Genomic DNA, 20,347 nt, shown 5'->3' on the forward strand with positions numbered 1-20,347 from the left:
CCCCAACATTTCATCTCCCCTGTTTAACCGGAGAGTCACCAGACGTCCTCCTGCTGTTTCTTTTGTTTCTAACCCGAATTCAGGAACTACGTCTAACCTTGCATTTTTCACCAATGGCACTATGCGCCTATGCCCCTCCGTTGTCATATAAATTACTTCAATTTGTCGGCTCCTATAATACAGTTTAACTCTTATAGTTCTTTTTGTTAATAGTGTAAAATTTAAAACTAACTACATTTGTATCTTAATACTAAAATAAATTCGATTCACTATCTTTATTTTTGTTTATGTTTTTTTTTATTTATTTTTTTTATATTTTTTTTATTTCATTTTTTTTCATACACTAGTTTCCCTCATCATGTTCAACTCTGTTCCTTGTTCGTGTATTAAGTTCACTACATATCTGTATCTGTTCACACATCTAAAATTATGGTGTATACTAATAATTAGTAGTACAATGGTCATTATTAGAATGCTTACTCCTATACATATTATAAAATTATAGTAATATGTTTTAAATTTAGGATTTTCTAGATTTGTTACGAATTGTGTGTTGGTGTTATTAATAATTATTTTACTAGTTATGTTTGTTCTATTCTCTATTCCTTTTGTGGTATGTAACGTGTTATCGCCATAGTCAAACTCATTCACTACATTTGTTACATTTGTGGGTTCTACCGTCGTTAAGTTGGCTTTAATTTTTTGCGATATTATTTCGTAATTGGTATTATTTGTACTATTATTATATTCGAAATTATTCAGTGCAGTTAAATTATAGTCATGTTCATTTGTCATGATAGGTTTTATTGTAGTTGAAATTGTCTGCGATGTTGGATCAGTTATGTTGGTTTTATGTAGTAACTTTGAGTGCATGACACTTAGGTGTCTAACATTTTTCGGAAATGGTATGAATTTTTCATTGTCTAATCCTAAATGTTATCTCGCACATTTTTTCAATAGTAATTTTTGTTAAAGTGTTGTTCAATACAATAGTCGCAGGTTTTATGGAGAATATACACCCTAGGTTCATATGTACCCGTGTATTGTTTTCATCATTCAAAGCTAAAGTTATACGTTCCGTTGTTCCCCAAGTCGTTCGTTGAAGTTCAACACGACTATTGTTCACTTCATAAAAAACTATCGTCTCTTCATGGCTCGATACTCCCTTTACCGTCATAATGATTAACCTATAATTTCATTATTTATTACTTATATTATTTTATTACTCTTTTACTTATTTTACCCTATACCTATACTTAATATTATTATTATTTTTTTTATTATTATTTTATATTATTTATTGCTGCTCATACATTCTCATCAATTGGTCCATTCTGTCACTTCTTTTCTATATTTTTTCTATCGTGTTCTAACATTTCGTCAGCCTCAGGCATTACGTCTAACCAATCGTTTATTACTATACAAAATTGTTCTCTTAAGTCGTTCTTTTCATAAACGTCGTGTATGTACACCGTAATGTTTTTTGTAAATCGTTCTAATTCCGATTTCGGATATGGTTCGCTCATTTTCTTATTAGCATTTTCCATATGCGACTTTATACAACTAGGTGCTTCATCCCTTCTTAAGAAAGTAGTAACGTTATGTTTTTCTCGTTTTATTATTATTATTATTTTCTTAACCGTTCTATTTAACCCAGCATGTCCCCCTAGTAAAGAGTCATGAAATTACTTGAAAATAACTAATTTTTCCTCATTAGTGTATTCTAATCTAGTACAGATAATTATTTCTATATCTGTATTTCGAAATATATACCTAATCATTGATCTTGTTTTGGTCCAGTCCAACCCGTCTTTCTTTCCTAACTGGTTCATAGCTAATTTATTCAAGGAATTTTTAATGCAAAAGTATTTTAAATTTAGTAATGCAAAATGCATATTTTCACTAGTGGTTAATTGTTTTTCTTTACTTTTAGTTATTAAAAATATTATGTATCTTTCTTTGTAATTAAAATATACTACGTCGCCTATTTGTTTATTCGATATAAAAATTTCTGCGGGCGGCTTTGACATTTAATGCCTATTATCCCTGACAATACGTTATTTATTAATCGCTGAAATATAGCGGGATTCGTTTTCATTCCCATGGTCAGTTAGTTGACCAAAACAACAATTTTAATGAGACGTTGTTAGTTGTTCTGCATATTAAACGTCACGGATCTCATTATTAAATTTATATCTAAATTTTTTAATGTATGAGTCAGTTACTCTAAGTTTAACTGGGAATGCTACCATATTATCTGTAAATTATTTTTTGTGTATAAACCTTTCCGAGGACTCAGAAATAGCTTTGTTATGTTTATAGTTATTTAATTCGTTCCCAAATATTAAAGAAAATAATAATAAATTTTATAGAGAAATAGTTAACAATGAAAACAATAATGTTCCTATGGTGTGTTATATTAAATTGGAAGAGGGATGTTATGAAATTTAAGATATTAATCAACGAGTTAAGAAGCAAATAGATGCCTATAATAGTGAAAATTTAACCAAATTAACATTCGACATTTCGGTTGATCCTAATGATTTCAGATCGTATATAAAATGTAATGGGATACTACACTTTGATATTCCATATAGAAATATAGTATGGATCCTGTATTCGGTTTTGAAAAAGACAATATAAACCAGAGTATGCAATTCTTCCATCGGAAAAACCAGTAAATTTAAACACAATTAATTCTATAAAAGTAATGTGTAATATAGCTCAAAGATCATTCAACAACCATCTTCAAAGTCATTCTATTTACGAGTTTTTCCCGAGTGAAAGGACAGGATCTAAAGTAATTTAGTAACCGCCAAATTTAATATATTACAAATTGAATAAAACAAATACTGATTCGATAACCATTCAGCTAGTTGATCAAGATCATAATCCGATTGATAATTTTGGTGAGGCATTGACAATCGTGTTACATATTAAACGTTACGGATCCTGATATGGGACTAAAATTCAATATAAATTCGCTACTTCGGATCAGTTCAATTAGTCATAAGACTAAAGCGGTTCCGGTAACATCAAATAAAGTAAAATAATTGACGTTGAAAAATAAAAAAAATTTACAACCTCTAGGTTATCAATTAAAGCAAAATGCCTGAAAGTGATATTTTAGATATAAGTTCACGGTATGAAACGGATTCTAAAATAACAAAAATTGAATATCAATCCAGCAAACAGATGTTTATCCGTATTTACACGAAAGCTTTACTTTTTTGGAAGGAATTTTTTCGGAACCTGACAAAGTTAAACTATCTAATAATGGTTACTCTTATCTCTTCGAACAAATACGGCTGGAAATCAATAGTATAGAAGTTGATAGCACGCGTGTTCTTGGAATCACTAGCTCGTTGAAAGGATACTTATCCGGTACACCAGATAACTATAATTGCTATGAATATTAAACGTTAAAAATATACGTTGGAAAAAGACTGTAGTATATTTGACCATTGTAATCTAACAAACGTCAGAGTATTTCTGAACTCAATAGCTTACCCGTACGATAATTTGAATTTAGATTTTACAAAAAATAATTTTGACTTATTATATGATATATTGTATACATCATTTCAAGAATCGTACTCTGACGGAATCCGATATTGAGCCCTTCTACTTTTCTCTCAAACGCTCCAGTTATAGTCATTGATACTTCAAAACAGAACGATTCAGCCACAGCCTCAGCAGTGGATGTACAATTAGAAATTGAAGCTTCAGAATCGCTTACAAGTGTAACTGCTTATTGTTTATTGATTCATGGTCGTATTGTAGAATATGTCCCTTTTACTAGAGAAGTGAAAAAAATATTGTAAATTCAATTTATAATAATAAAAAGTTTATTTAATAATTTGTGTTCTTTTCTTCAAATAATTATTTCAGTTTACAATAAATTTTGGTAAAAAAAAAAAAAAAAATTGGTTTGTACACGGTAAATATTTTAATGTGAGAGGTAAATAGGTGGACAATATATGTGTTAATACCGTATTGTGTTACACGTAAATCTGAGTTAGCGTAATATGTTGTCTAAAAAAAAAAAAAATTGAGATTTTTTTGTTACACGGTGGAGCATGTAGAAATGCCTGCCTTGTAATGAAGAAATCTCCCCGTAAAAAAGGTGCTCAGAACATACAAATATATACTACTCATATGCATATTGATGAGTTATTATTTGAGCTAGGATTTTAATGACTTAAAAAATACACAAAAATGCACTAAAAAAAAAAAAAAAAATGACCTAAAAACTCTAAACAATGAAAAAAAAATGTAGCAAAAAGAATATAATTTTAAAATAAATATTTTTATTAATTATTAATTATTATTTATTCATTTGTTTATTAATATTTTCATTGAGCGTATCCGGTTTCTGGTATATTTATTCTGAAAAATCAATAAAATCATAATTTAAAATCATTTAATGAAAAATATATCATATTTTTTCACTTGTACACATATTTTTGCATCGCACAATTAGATGATTCTTAAGATTTTCAAACAGGAAGCTGCGACGGCGGTCAGATAAAATGTTTTTTTATGAAAAAAAACTTCGTTCAACGTCCACAGAAGTAACAGGGGCATATTTGAAATAAACCATATCATTTAAAGTTAAAATCTTCCGGTATACCATCTCTACTTGTAGTATTTTCACCATTCAAAATAGCAGATATATTTTTTAAAACTCTGAATCCATTATTTTTCATTAAAACATTTTTCAGTTTGTTTGATATTTTTTCTCCGATTATATTAGGAGCAAGGGATAATGTAGTCTCAATTTGTTTTATTTTATCAATAGATTCTGATAATAATACTCCAGAAGTCTCCAGTTTTTTTATTTCCAAAGGAATGAAACCAAAATTAGATTTTAAATAAATTAGATTAGCCTCTAAACTTGACTTAGACCTAACTTCTTTTGCTTCTTTTATGGTAGCTGAATCTTCATAATTTAATTCAAGCAAAACTTTTTTTACATAGGAAAAATTTTCAGAATAGTAATTTACAGCATTAAGCCAGGTTCTCCACCGTGTGATAACGGGTTCAGTTCGCAATAAAATTCCTGGAGCAAGAGTTTTAAAAATATTTTTTTTTACGCAACTTATAAGTTTATTGACGTTTTGAAAATTTGATCTTATTTCTTCTGCAACTCTATGAATTGCATGCGCCACGCAGGTTAGGTTAGGTTTGCACCATTTTTGAATACAAAGTGCAAATGGCTCTTCCTGCTTTCACCATATATGGAGCAGCATCGGATACAAAAATGAGGACATTATCGTGTTTTATTCCTTCAGGCCATAATGTAAACATGGCTTTATCGAACGTTTTTGCAATGGTTGAATGATTTATTTTTTCCAAAATATCTGAATGTAACAAAAATGTTTTTCCTGAATTTTCTGCTTCCAGGGTACCAATAACGATATTGAGCATGTACCTTTTCCGCCAAAAACCCGGTTCCCTGATTTACGCATGCCCTTTCCACCCAAAACGAAAAAGGTATGATTCCCGTTTCCGCCAAAATTTATTTTTGTGAAAAAACGTTTCCGCCAATTACTATTTAGGAACCATGTAAAATTTTTACATATTCGTATCATTACAAATTGTAATACAAGTAGATAATAATATTGTATTAGTCAAATATATAGGCACAATTATATTAGAGTTTTAAAAATATTACATAATTGCATATTATAATATGTCCATTCTATTTAACTATTTCAAAGTATAAATAATATAAAATATAAATTATAATACAAGTGTCAAGTATATAATATCAAGTTTAAAAAAATCGTAAGTATAGGTAAAATATCATCTGGTAGAGTTTTGAAAAAACACAATATAAAATATAATATAAAACACAAAAAATATAAATTATAATATTAGAATACGTCATGTTTTAAAAAATCTTATAATTAAAAGAAACAGTTTTAATAAAAGTGTACCTACTAATTTCATTCGATTTTTTTTTTGTTATTGCGTCTTCTGTAGTTTTTACACGGTTTAGAATTTTTTTGTTTTTTGAAATTTTTTTAATATTATTTTGAGCACTATTAATTTTTATATAAGTATCGGTCTGTATTGTGTCTTTAAGTATTTGCAAGAATGTGAAAAATGATGGGTGTGCCTTATAAAATGTTTGGTTGAAATGCGAATGAAAAGATTCACAATTGTTAGTGGTTCTGTTTAGTGTCGCTGAATGTGAAGCCCACATATTTGGTGGAAATTTGGAATTTTCATCAATATAGTTTTCTAAGATATAATCGGCGTACTTAGTATATTTGCTGTCATCAGGGATGTCTGACATTAAGTCAAAAGAAAAACAATCTGATACTTCCGAATTGTCCAAAAATGTTAAACCAAAAGTATGTTTTAACCAATCATTTTTTTTATATTCTAAGGTTAAGCCTAATTCCTGTATTTTTCGATACTAACTTTGTATCAAATGAAAACGGCAACACACTATTACTACTGATGGCCATATTAACAATACAGCTTGGTGGATAGCTATTTCAAAATCAATAGTGATTGACTGTGGTTTGAATATTAAATTTAAATTTAAACATTTCTGTACTACTTGAAATAATGCTTCCTTATATGATTCAGTCTTTTTATCTAATAGTAAACAAAATACTAAAGATATATAATACGTATTAACTAACCCATGTATTGTAAATAATTGAGTAAATAATGAAGGACAATATGAAAATGTGCCATCAACATAGATTATTTCAGATTTACATAACATTTTTAAATTAGTATTGCAGGAAAATATTATTATATTAGAAATTTCATCATTCAATAACAAAAATTCTTCATCATTAGTCGTCAAAGTATTAACTGAACTTACAGCACTGTGAATATCAGCTATACATTTTGGATTCATTGGTAAAATCTGACGACGAGCACGGTATACACATTTTCGTAATGCAGAGATATCATTTGTTGTCATTGTTGAGGAAACTCCAAAATCTTTAATTTCTCCTGAAAAATAGTTATTTTAATAACATTTGGACTAATTTTATTTAAGTTTAATAATTGAATCTCACCTAGTATTATTTTTCTAGGTCTTTGACAAATATTGTTAACAGCTTTCCGCTTACATGTCGTTGCTAATTTTTGACGATCTATATTTTTGACGGAACAGTTGTCTCCATGATCACCTGTAATAAAGAATAAATTAATTTAATTTTTCATAAATAAATAAATAATTAAATAAGTATATTTATTATACTCGTAGATAGAAAACGTACCTTTCATTTCAAGTATTACTTTTTCTTTTTCAAAAATATTTGCCCGACAATTTTTCATGAAACATCTCCACCGAGTTACATTTGTTTGTGACGTATAACCAAAAACATATTTAAAACCATCAAAAATCAACATCGTTTTACCTCTTTTACTTTCAACAAATTCCATTTTAAAAACTGAGATGTGACGAACAGAATAGATTCTGAATCGAAATATAAGAATTTTACATTTGTCAGATAATTATTGTGTGCGAATTATAAATAAACTATGATACAGTGTATATTTCCTTCCGCTATCGACGATTATCAACAATTATCGAAGATTATCGGTGTATAGTAGGTATATACATTACAAATATCGTTGTCTTTTATATATACCACTACATATATTCAATATTGCTTAAATATTAAAACAAATGGTTTCCAAACTTTTTTTGACAGAAATGGCTTTTGGCGGAAACGGGAATCGTACCTTTTTTGTTTTTGGCGGAAAAGGGCTATGGCGTAAACGGGCAATATTATTTTGGCGGAAACGGGCAACTCCCACGATATTTACAACATATCGGCTTTCAATATTTACACAAACCCAAATTTTTTTATCGCCTACATAGTGTCTAATATTTTGTATTGTATTTATATATCATTTTTCAACATAATTTTTACGTAGTGTAGACTCATATGGAATTTTAAATTTTATATTTTTTTCTAAAAATTTTCTAAAACTTGTGTTATTTAATTTAGCAAGTGGAATATTAGCTGCTAATAATGCTTTATAAAGCTCTAAATTAAATAACAATTAATCACTATTATTTGTTAAATTAGATAATAGTACTTGATTATTTTTTTGCACTTCATTCAGTTTTCGTTGAATTCCACGAACATGCTTATCTCGACTGATGTGTTGTTGAATAGTAAATTTCTTTTCAGAGGCAACGGCAACATTACAAATTTTACAAAAAAGCACCATACTGTCAGTAGAAAAAATATCGGCACCAAACTCACTCACAAAACTACGTAAACGGCTTCCTATTGTTGACTTAATTTTTGGCATTTTTAATATTTTTTAAGTTTTAATATTAGTTGTAATATTATTTGTTCGGTATATATACAGTTAAAAACGGTGTAGAATCACATAGGTACGTGTTGTATTAACTACTAAAGCTTCTATTGTATACCTTAATGGTTTTGGGTTCGTTCGATATTTAATCTTATCAGATAAATCGACAATTAATTTTATTACTTTTTCGATTTATACCCACTTTGCCGAATCCCAATTCACTGACATTTCAGTTTGCCGACCAATACACCAGTTTTAAAATATTTTTAATATTATTTTATTAATATAGTTTCAATTTTCCCGATTCGCCGATAGGTGACAATAATTTTATCGAAAACCCGTAGGTACTATAGGTAATAATTGAGATTACCTATACAACACATATTAAACAAATTTAAAATAAACAAATATTTGTGTAAATACTCAAAATTAACGAAAAAGATTTGTAAAAATGTCCTTAAAAACACAATCGATGTTCTTGTCTAGGTACAATAAGTGACCAAGGTTCAGCTAATGTAAGTGCCATAAGAAATTTGAAATTAGAGACGAGGGCTTCGCATTTAAGAAATAATACCGTTTACAATGATGAATTTTATGAAATACAATTGAAAACTGAACAAATTTTAAAATTGGTCCATATTTATGATATCCCACATTTAATGAAGTGCATCAGAAATAATTTGATGACGAAATCTTAATATTCTATGTTGACGGTATTAAGAAAGAAGCTAAATGGTCTCATTTGGTAGAGTTGTACAATGTTGATAGTCAAACACCAGATTGTAAAATGTTACCAAGACTAACAGATCAGCACATCATTCCCGAGAAAGTTAAAAAAATGAAAGTGAAATATGCTACACAGGTGTTTTCACAACGAGTAGCTCCCACGATGAATTTTTTAACTTGTAAGTACAGTATATTAATATGTATATTTTTAACTATGTAATATTAATAGTTTTGATATTTTACAGCTCGAGATATCATTAACTCTGGTGCTAAAGATATTGCTTCTCTTTGTTATTTTTTTGATGACTTATTCGACTCTCTCAAAGGTAGTTTTGACAAAACTGTTGATGGTAAAATGTACCGCACAGCTGTCAAAAAGAATAGTCCTCATCATAACCTTTGGGAAAAAAGTTTAAAAATACTCAGTACAATGAGTTTTGTAAATGAAAAGGGCAAAAAAATATCAACTCCAACCATTCAAAATTGGATATCAACAATTAAAGGTCATTTATTTGAAAACAATTATCAATTAAATCGCTTAAATTACAATAAATAAAATATTAATTTTTCAGCATTTCAAATCCTGTATAAAGTATTGAGCTCACAAGGTATTCGGTCAATCCTACCAAGACATTTGAATTAGGATTCCCTGAAAAACTTCTTTGGAGCTATTCGGTCAATAGGTTCAATTAATCCCAGTTGTCATTCATTTGTTTCTGCGTACAATACATTGGTTCTCAACAACTTGATTTCACCACATTCACCCGGAGCAAATTGCGAGGAAGATTTTACTGAAGGTAGTCTTACCTCTTTTAAAAATCTGTTTGATAAGGCAGCCCAATTTTCAACACCTACCACCAACAAAACTATAGCTGCAGATCTACCGGAAACAATTCATCAATTGTCTTCAACAACTGAATTTATACAAGGACAAACACAAACATATATAGCTGTGTATATATTGAAAAAATTAAACAAAGATGTGTTAAAAAATTGTAAATACTGCCTTCGCCATCTTTGTGGTAAAACTGTTTCTAAAGAAAACCAACTTATTGCTGCTCGAGAGTATCAAACTGGCCGTAATTCATTAAAATATACATCTTCTTCTTTCCAAAAAATTGTTCAACAAATAATTTGTTGTGGGTCAACAAATGCCAATGGTTTGTCATCATGAAAACATTTTACAAAATCTTGCATTTAACGTCTCCAAGATTTTCAATTTTAATAATATTTTGGACTGTCCTGATCACCGAGATATATTTCCACCTAAAATAATCAATATGGTCGTTAAGTTGATGATAAACCATTATTGTACAGAGGTTAATCGTATTTTACTCGGTAAACGTAAAATTCAACAGCGTGAAACAGATCCAATGAAAAAAATTGCCCATGCATGGTATCTCAAGCATAGCAAACTAAAAATTCAACAGAAATTTAATTTAGTTTAAAATAATTGTTACTTGTTTATTATATTTTTTTTACATAGTTTTGCTAAGGCCCGGTTTTTCAATCATTCAGTTATTCGACAGATAACTATCTGTCGGATAATAATTATTTAGTGAATAAATTTCCGAATAAAACACAAGTGTTTTTCAATACAAATTTATTCTTCGAATACCTAGTTATTTGACGAATAAAATTATTCTATAGATAAATCAATGTGGTGGTACTGATAGCAGTGGTAGTAATAGTGGATTGTGGAACAAGTTGTATACATTTTTTGATTATGATTGGTCAAGATATTCTTATCAATGATACTCGTATTATCAATATTCAATATAATTATTAATATTATTAATGTTCATTAAAATTAATTCGTTGTTAATAATTTGAGATTTGAGCTTTTGTTGAGCTGTGCTACGAAATGGCATCGAAAAGTAATGAGGTTAAAAGGGCAAGGGCTACTAATTTTTCATTCAACGAAAAAGAATTATTATTAAAATATGCTATAGAAAATCAGAATATTTTAGAAAATAAGGAATCAAACGCTGTATCTTGGAAAGAAAAGAATAAATGCTGGCTTAAAATTGCTGAGCAATATAATTCAACTACATCAGGATTTGTAAGTTAATAATTAGGTGTTTTATACTGAGAAAAAATATCTAAAAAAAATATGAATTTGAGATAAACAATTTATTTTGTACTGTTGTAGCCAAGAGATGCTACAAGTTTAAAATTAAAATATGAAGGTATAAAGAAGTTGTTGAGAGGATCAAAAAGTGAATTATTTAAAACTGGTGGGGGTCCATGTAAAACTGAATATTCAGGTACTAGTGAATTGGAGAAACACTTGTATGAAATTATTCAGCTTTCAGTTGAAGGGTTACCTAGCTTTTAAGATTCTGATGCTAGTAAGTTAATTTCCAAATTTTCTAATTTAATGTAACTGTATGTATTTTGAATTTTCATTTATGCAGTTCCACAAAGTGTCATTTATCCAGTTAATGAACATAATGTAACATATATTAATCCTGAAAAATTAGCTGATTCAAGTGATAGTTTTATTGATTATGATATTGTTTTAGATAATGAAAATAACTGTCTTTCAGTTAATAATGGTATTTTTTTTTTACAAATTTCTGAAGTTTTGTATCTTGTTTTTATTGCATTTTTAACACTAGAAAAGCAAATTTCAGTTCTGGATAATTTATGCAGCGAATCTGTATTAGATAATCCAACCATGCTATCAACCCAATGTGCTAATGAATCTATAATATACAATACTTCAATTGTAAATCAGGCTAGTACTTCTGGTGTATTGAGTAGTAATAATAAACCATCTTGGTCCCCCATCGAATCTTCTAAACTTTTAAAATCTACTGGAAAACACCAAAAACTAACAAGTAAAATATATTTTATATTAATATTAAATAATAATATATAACATATTTTATAAAAATAAATATATATTTATATTATATATTATATATTATATTTATACAAGGTTAGTCACAATTTTTTTTTATAAGCATTTATATTTATGCTTAAAAAAATCAACACTAAGTTTTCCTTCAAAGTTCAAATAGCTATTAAGAAAGCTCTAAGCATCATTGTAGGAGAAATGTTACGAAATCGCGTAATGATAACGATTTTAAAATATTTGTTAATATTAAAAAAGTAGTAGTCATAATAGTCGTAGATACTTAAAAATTTCACCAGTAATTTAAGTTCAGAATCGTTTTCCATGTATAAATGACCACGCATTTTTTTAACCTGTAGTCTTTACCTAAATTATTACGAAAATCTTCTGCTCTATAATTTAAAATTGTTATTGATATACTTGAATTGCTCATCTATAGAGTCAAAGAAGCTATTATGTAATAATATTATATATTGATTTGGGGGGAAACATCTAGATACCATTTTTTTTTTATTATTTCAATATTTTCTAAACATTGAATATTTCGGGGGGCAGTTATAGTAAACCAACTTACCTATCGGTAAATTAAGATATTTGGTGGTTGATGTATTCTAAAACTTGAAAAACGACAGCCTTTGAGATTCGGAATCTGATCCTAAAATCATGATCATCCCAAAGGGTCATATGATCAACTCTCATACGTATGGTGTATGTACGACGTTGATAATTTAAAAACTCGACGATTTCTTGATCATCGTCTTCATTTATTTCAAATATATCCATTATTAATTTATAGGTAATTTATAGTTAAAGAATTAGAAGTACAAGCTGGTTTGGTATTATTATTATAATAACAAAATATAACTTTTGGTTATCACAGCTTTTTGCATTTATGTATGATAACGTATTAATTCGTCGAATAACTTGTTATTTGGTCAAAAAAGTACCTAATAACTTATTCGTGGTTTATTCATCGAATAAGATTTATTCTGACATTGAAAAACCGGTAATTATCTATTTTTTCTTATCTGTCGAATAACTCATGTTATTTGATGAATAAATATGATTGAAAAACCGGGCCTAAGACATGTGCTGAAATCCAGCAATATTTGTTAAATTTTAATATTATGTTTGACTATGTATATTATATATGTATTTATTTTAATTTTAATACTATATACATTGTATAACAATAAATAAAAATGTTGTATTTTGAACTTAATTGTTTTTTATTTCATTCGTAAACTTTTAATAAATTACTAAACAAACTATCGATAATATTAATCGATAGTAACTATCGATAGTGCAATATCGAATACCTAGTATCGATGTTGACACGGTTTTAGTATATGCGTACGGCTACAGGGAGCAGTTACGGCAGACCAACAATTTAACGTTGAGTCGCTCATCTATTATAATATACTAATCTATGCCCTGATCTGTCAATATCGTTCCCGGTATTCCATGTACACACACGATATGTATAACCAGTCACGTACACAGAATACAATTTCCGTGGGGGGGGTTACAAAATATAGTAATACATATTATATAGCAACATAATAAAACAATTCCTTCCTACTTACTCATTATTTTTAATGTGACAATTATTATGCTAACTTTATGTATGTCATTTGTTCAGTGTTCAGAAGTTTATTCAGGAAATAGGAATATTAGGAATAAATAATAATAATAATAGTAATAAAAATAAATAAAACTATGTATTATGAACCGAACAGAAATGTATTTGATTAATATATATTTATATGCACATACAATTACCTAGGTATATTAAAATTTTAAGTATAAATAGAAGAAAAAAATCAAACAATTTATATGTTTTATATAAAAAAAATACAAACTAAAATATAAAATCCCATTTTCGTGGTAACATTGCAAATCTATCGATAATGTCTTCCACATTTAAATTAACATTTCGGTATATGTTTAGTAAAGCCAATCCAGTAAGTCTCGTTTCTCCCATATTGTTTCGTAAGTATGTTTTAAGTCCCCGTAGAGTTGAGAATGACCGTTCAGCAGTAGCAGTTGTAACAGGTAATGTGGCCATAACTGTCAAAAGACTGTGGATGTTTGGGAAAAAATCATAAGACATTGCAGACAAAGTAGTCAATGATGTAGTTGGACGGTCTCTATCAGATACATTTTTCCATTTAGCTAGCCATATTTTAATTTCTGCGTCAAATGTTTCATAATTAGGTAAAATATCTTTATAAAAAAGCGCTACCTCTTAAAAATCGTTTATATCAGTTGTATTTTTAAGAAAATTTGGAATAAGTGATTGTAGTTTGGTCATTACATGATGATGATTAGTAAATCTATCTTGTAATTGACAAATAAAATGATCCAAAAAAGATAAAAATATTGATCTTTTATAATACTGTTCCGGAGAATCAGATGGAATATTATTACGTGCAGTTTCTCGACCTACAGTTCTTGCTACCTCAATAATTCCTTCTAACATAGACTCTTCTGAATTAGAAAATATTTGTTTAAACTCATCATCGCTATTTTCTCGAATTTCTTTAAATATTTGACAGACATCTGTTACTCGCTCATAACAATATGACAAATCAATATTTACTTTTTGTAGTGCTATAGATAGTGGTAAAGTTAAAGAAAAAAACTTCTCAATCACATGTAAAGCCATGATAAAAACTGAGTTATTAATGGAATTTGAAAGCTGAAAAGCTGTACGGGATGTTTCTACATTTGAACACTCTTCTAATTTTTTTAATGCATTATAAATAGCTTTGTATAATTCTTTAAATCTAATTAGGCTTTCATGTCGATCTACACATCGCGTTTCACACAGTTTTATTTGAGTTTTTGTTCGACTTTGTGGGACATATTCATTAATACATTCAATCAGTGTTTTTGTTCTTTGCGATGAAGCTCGGAAAAATGCTATTACTGAAGATACAGTTCCAATACAATTTCTAATTGATACGATTTTACATGAGCTTCCTATAGCCAAATTCAAAGAATGAGAATCGCAATGCACATAAAGCGCATATGGAACAGCCTCTAAAATATAAAAATTAAAAATTAAATTATAAAACTGTGTAGGTAAGTATCTAGTGTTACATATTATTTTATTTTATTTAAAATTTAAAAATTGTAAAAAAAAATTACCCTTTAAATTAATTTATTCATTTTCCAAATACAATAAAAAGAGAAGAAAATATACATAACTTTAAAATCATATGATATAAATTATATTTTACCTCTGATATATTGCTGGACGCCAATGAACTGCCCACTCATCGATGCCGCGCCATCATAACCTTGACCTACAAGACATTTTTTTTTCAAGTCCGAATTTCTCTAGCAACTGAAGTATAGATAGTATAGATGTAGATAATCCTTTACCAGTCATATCGTGAACAATTGAAAATTCAAGAAAATCTTCCATAATACAGTTTGATACACCGTCAACGTATCGTACACAAAAAGACATTTGTTCTAACCGAGATATGTCTTGTGTTTCGTCTACTAAAATAGAAAAATATTTTGGATTTCTGATATTTTTAATATATTTTCTTGTATTAAATTGCCACAAATAGTAATGATTTCATTTTGGACATTAGGACTCGTGTAAGATGCAAAAGTTTTTGCGTTTTTTAAATGTTTGTCTAAAATAGGATCAGTCAATGATTTAAATCTTAATAAAGATCTAAAATTCCCATCATTTGTTCCTATACTTTCATCATATATTTTCCCACTGTCATTATTACCTCTTAAAGTAATATTTTGTTTTCCACATACAATTAAGGTTTCAATTATTGGACGAAGAATAGATCGATTTTCAATGACTTGTTTTTTTCGTGAAGTATCTATCTCATTTGCAATATTATTTTTTTTTGTTTTCCATTACCTTAATAAATTCTTCAGAGCGAATGATTGAAAGCTTATGATACTCAGAGTTTGAATGACGATTAAAACGTTCAATGGCATCTTTCCATTTCGTAAAAGGTTTTACAATCAGAGCACCTAATTTTTGATGGATCCCTTTACCAACACTGTTATTGGCAAATATTACACAGCATTTACACAAGGCACTTTGTTCTTTTTCGGAGTAAACAAGCCAAGGAAAACAGTTTAACCAATCTAATTGAAATTTCAGCCGCCTTTGTTGTTCGATGGGAAATTGGTAATTTTTGGGAGGTATCCATGGATTTTTTAATAACTCGTATTTTTTTGCATCATTTATATTATTAGAAGCTAATAAAAATAATCCAATATCCAGACAATAATTTTTTAACGATTCATTGTCTATATTTGAATCAAGTTGGGTCTGCAAGGCGTTTGGTACATCAACTTCGGTTGCAATATTTTCAATATTACTCGATTCACTTTCAGTTTCTTCATTATTTTTAATTTTTTTTACACCAAAATTGAATAATGATGATTGATCACTATTTCTTTTCATTTCGTATACGTGCCTGTGTATAACAAAAGCTTCCGCGACCGTGTTTGCCTGATGATTAGGTATTGGTACTCCTACCGTGTATTTAGATAAGTCATCTTACATTGTTAAAATATAGTTATTACTAGACAATGTTGTTGGTAATGGACCTACAATATCTAAAAATATTTTTCCTAATGGTTTTGTACTTGTTGATGTAATAGCCATTGGTTGTTTTACATGCCGATTTGAAATCTTATTTACTTGACACGATGAACAATTTTTTACGTACTTTTTAACATCATCTTTCATACCTTTCCATCTGAATTGCTTCTGTATGCGTTTAATAGTTCTATTAACACCTAAATGACCTCCTAGTTTAGAATCGTGAAACTGCTTTAATATAGTTACTTTCTCTTCTTCCGTATATTCTACGTTCGCACATACCATAATTTCGATCTTAGTATTACAAAATATGTATCTTAACATTGACCTTACTTTTTCCCACTGTAAATCATCATTCATACCTAGTTTATTCATTGCTATTTTATCTAAATTATTTTCCTCACAAAACTGTTTCAAGTTCACTAACGCTATATACGTATTCTCGTATGTTGACCTCTGGCTATCTTTATTTTTTGTTACTAGAAATATTATATAACGGTCATTCTGTACTACATACGGCGTATCGCCTATTACTTTACTAGCTGGTAAAAATGAAGTAATTCCAAACTTACGTTTCATATCGTAGTTTATTCCTGATGTTAAATTATATTGTTTCGCTATTTCTGTCACAATATGATACTCTACTGGAACTTCCAAAAGTGTACCTAAAGTTTCTTTTACATTGCTATTTGTAATTAACTGTGTTTCCGTTTTCTCAAGAAATTCCTCGTACGATTAGTTTTTAATTTCTTGAATCGAATACATACGACTTAACGCATCTACATAAGAATTTTGCGCCCCAGGTTTATATCGTATCTCATAATTATATTCTTCAAGTTGAAAAGCCACGTCAAAGGGCGATGATCATTGTGTAAGTTCCTACAGGGTAAAAAAAAGGTACACGTGTAAGTTCCTACACTAAGGCCCGTTCTTACAATCTCCGGTTAAGTGTCCGTAAAAGTATCGGTTACTTAACCGTAACATCGTCGGTTAAATACCGATTACCGGCGGTTACCACAATCCGTTCTTACAACCTTCGATTCACGATCGTATAATTAACCGACAGTTCTAATACAAGTGTATCCCAAAACAACTGCACAGTGATTAAATAATACTGTTCTACGCATGCACCCTTCTTGAGTTATCATTTATTATTGTTGTTTTCACTTATCAGTCAGATAATTCGATATACAGTACAGTGGCGGCTCGTGGGTAAAATAGTTGGTGGTGCACATTTAACAAATGTATATTTGATACTCTATATAGTGTAGTAACCAGTGATAGTTACTGCACGCTTCTTTTACGACGAATGCACGTTCCGTCGTAGGTTGGAGAGATGAGGTATATAAGTTAACAATAGATTAATAAGATAATTGATACGTTTATTAACTTGTTAAAACAATAAATGAAAAGGCTTTCGTTAGCGTAAGCACAAGTACTTAACTACCGGAGAGCAAGTGACAACACTGACTAAGTCTAACTGACTCTTAACTAACTCTAATTAAATTTATGATGAGGACTCATATTTATATGGAACATGCCGTGATGAAGAATCGGATGATCTACGTCTATGAAGTGGCGTGATGTGTTTAATCCAATCAGGAAACGGCATCAGTGGTCCGACTAGGTGGCGTGATATAGTTATAGGCCACTGGACTTTGGAACTACGTTTTTATACTAAAAACGTCGGTTTACTACATTCCTCCCCTATAAGACGATACTCCGTATCACATCGGGGTGGGGTACACGGAATACCTTGTCTTGATCTGAGGTGCGGATGGTAATGGAATAATGTCGTCCTTGATCTGGTCCTGTGTTCGATTAGTTGCTGGAACGTCTTCGTTTGGTTCTGTCTGGTATGGTTCTTCGACTTGTACTGGAGTTTGAAAATGCCATAATTCTACTTCTGGATCTGTTGCGATATTTCGTCTGGATCTCCTGGTACTGCTTATTGTGCACCATGGTTGTTTTTCTGTGCATCTTATTATAATTAGAACAATAAAGATAATTGTTATTGTACTAATTACATATAATAAATAGTCGTGTCTGCGTTTACTATTTCGTATTTGTTCTGTTTTGGCATCTTTGATCACCATTTCTTTAATTTCCGTTGTTGATTTTGCGACTATATTTAAATCGAACATCTGGTTGGTTCGAATATGCTTATTTTCCAAAATATTAGTCGTTAACCTAGCATATCGATCTTCAGGTTCTTTAATTTGAGAATTTGGTACAAAATCAATTAGTTCAATATCTGTTTCGACTTTATGTGGAATCAATAGGTCGCGTGACACATAGGCTTTACACGTTTCGTTTAAAGATAGTATACTTACTCCTTCTAGGAAATGATTTGTACTTCTCTTGGCTTGGTCGCATGTAATGAATATGGTTTCTCCTGGAGTAGCATAGATCCATTCGTTCTTGAACTTCAATTTGTGAAATAGATTTGCTCGCAACTGCACTTGCATGATTTCGCAACTGTCTGGAACCTCTTTTGGCTCTTGTAGTAAAAGCACCTCGCATATAGGACGTCCGCTTCTAGGATGTAAGGGATAAATTTCAGGACATAAAAGGAAATCGCCGGCATGTTTACAAAGGCTTTGATCAATTTCATCATAGACTGAATACATTTCTTTAGATTTACTTACAGCTAAATACTTATAATTAAGTTTTATAAAAACACAATTATTATTATTACAATCTGGTAAAGGTATGAGTTGAAAAAGTTTCAATTCGTATTGATATACTAAAGGTATATTTAAAATAAAAACAATTTTGTCATTTGAATAATATATCGTTATGTCTGAGAGGGGTATCATTTCTTGTACATTACTTTCATTTAAATCTATGGTTAAGTCTGTACCACTTGGCATCCCTACCTTAATATTTAAAAGCTGTTTTAGTAACTCTTTGAGGGTTAATAAGCTTGGGTGTATTAATCCTACTTTGGCTGCTTGTATGACGTCGAATAATATATCGGTCTCGGCTTTATATATTTCTAATATTAGATTGATTTGAATAAAATGATATGCTAGAAAGCTTCTCATATTAGCTTCGGATGTCATATTTCGATATATCATACCTGATAAACGAATTTACTAAATAATACTAATGATAATGATATAACCATGACTACTTATAACAAATAAAAAAAACTTAGAGGATCCTACAGCTATATATATATATATATATAAATATGTTATGACACCTTAAGTGTTCATAAATCGGTCTCGAAATATTTTTTTGTATTATTAATGTGGATCCTGTAGTCTTTCCTCCCTTTTTTATTGTTATATTTTCATTGTCGTGAATCATTATCACCTCGTATGGCCCTGACCAATTAAAACATAATGCGTTTTTCTTGTTCTGTTCTTTTAGTAACACTTTATCTCCTACGTGTAATTCTAATATGTTTGCGTTTTGGTCATAATATTGCTTATTGGAATTTTTCTTTTTTATTAGATTTTCCCTTGCTATCTTATGTGTTTCTTGCATTATTCTTTTTAAATCTAACGCGTAATTATCATAATTGTATTGTGGTTCAGTCGTTTGAAAGAAACGTGTCGGAATTATTGGTTTTTTCCCAAAAACTAACTCGTATGGAGTATAATTTGTCGAAGTGTGCACCGTGGTATTATAGCAAAACATAGCATAACTAATTAACGCGTCCCAATTATTATCTTTGTCTACAAAACTGCGTAAGTACGTTTTAAAAGTTAAATGTGATCGTTCCAAATAAACATTTGATAGGGGATGCCACGGAGTTGTTTTAGTTTTTTCGATTTTTAATAATTTACACACGTCTTTAAACAAATTTGATAAGAAATTGGTACCACAATATGTTAGAATAGTAACTGGTATACCAT

The 20,347-nt window shown here is 29.4% G+C and overlaps 1 protein-coding gene and 1 pseudogene across 1 annotated transcript; one reads left to right on the forward strand and one right to left on the reverse strand.

The window, feature by feature from the left end:
* Nucleotides 1-6,945: 6,945 nt before the first annotated feature.
* On the reverse strand, nucleotides 6,946-7,448 carry LOC126554102 (uncharacterized). Its single transcript, XM_050209208.1, has 2 exons — nucleotides 7,251-7,448; nucleotides 6,946-7,160 (listed from the first exon to the last, which is right to left on the reverse strand). The coding sequence occupies exons 1-2, from the start codon at nucleotides 7,414-7,416 to the stop codon at nucleotides 6,946-6,948; spliced, it is 381 nt and encodes a 126-aa protein (XP_050065165.1). The 5' UTR covers nucleotides 7,417-7,448.
* A 1,643-nt stretch (nucleotides 7,449-9,091) lies between these two features.
* LOC126554091 (uncharacterized) lies at nucleotides 9,092-10,478 on the forward strand (annotated as a pseudogene).
* Nucleotides 10,479-20,347: the final 9,869 nt, after the last annotated feature.

This window comes from Aphis gossypii, unplaced genomic scaffold (assembly GCF_020184175.1).
Source record: "Aphis gossypii isolate Hap1 unplaced genomic scaffold, ASM2018417v2 Contig00429_ERROPOS248183+, whole genome shotgun sequence".
Classification (NCBI taxonomy): domain Eukaryota; kingdom Metazoa; phylum Arthropoda; class Insecta; order Hemiptera; family Aphididae; genus Aphis; species Aphis gossypii.

What these genes read in the sequence shown, in the direction of transcription:
- LOC126554102 (XM_050209208.1), bottom strand. Translation starts at nt 7,416, where the DNA reads ATGGAATTTGTTGAAAGTAAAAGAGGTAAAACGATGTTGATTTTTGAT. An exon ending in AGTAATACTTGAAATGAAAG is followed by an intron (nt 7,161 to 7,250) that starts GTACGTTTTCTA and finishes TCTTTATTACAG; the next exon opens with GTGATCATGGAGACAACTGT.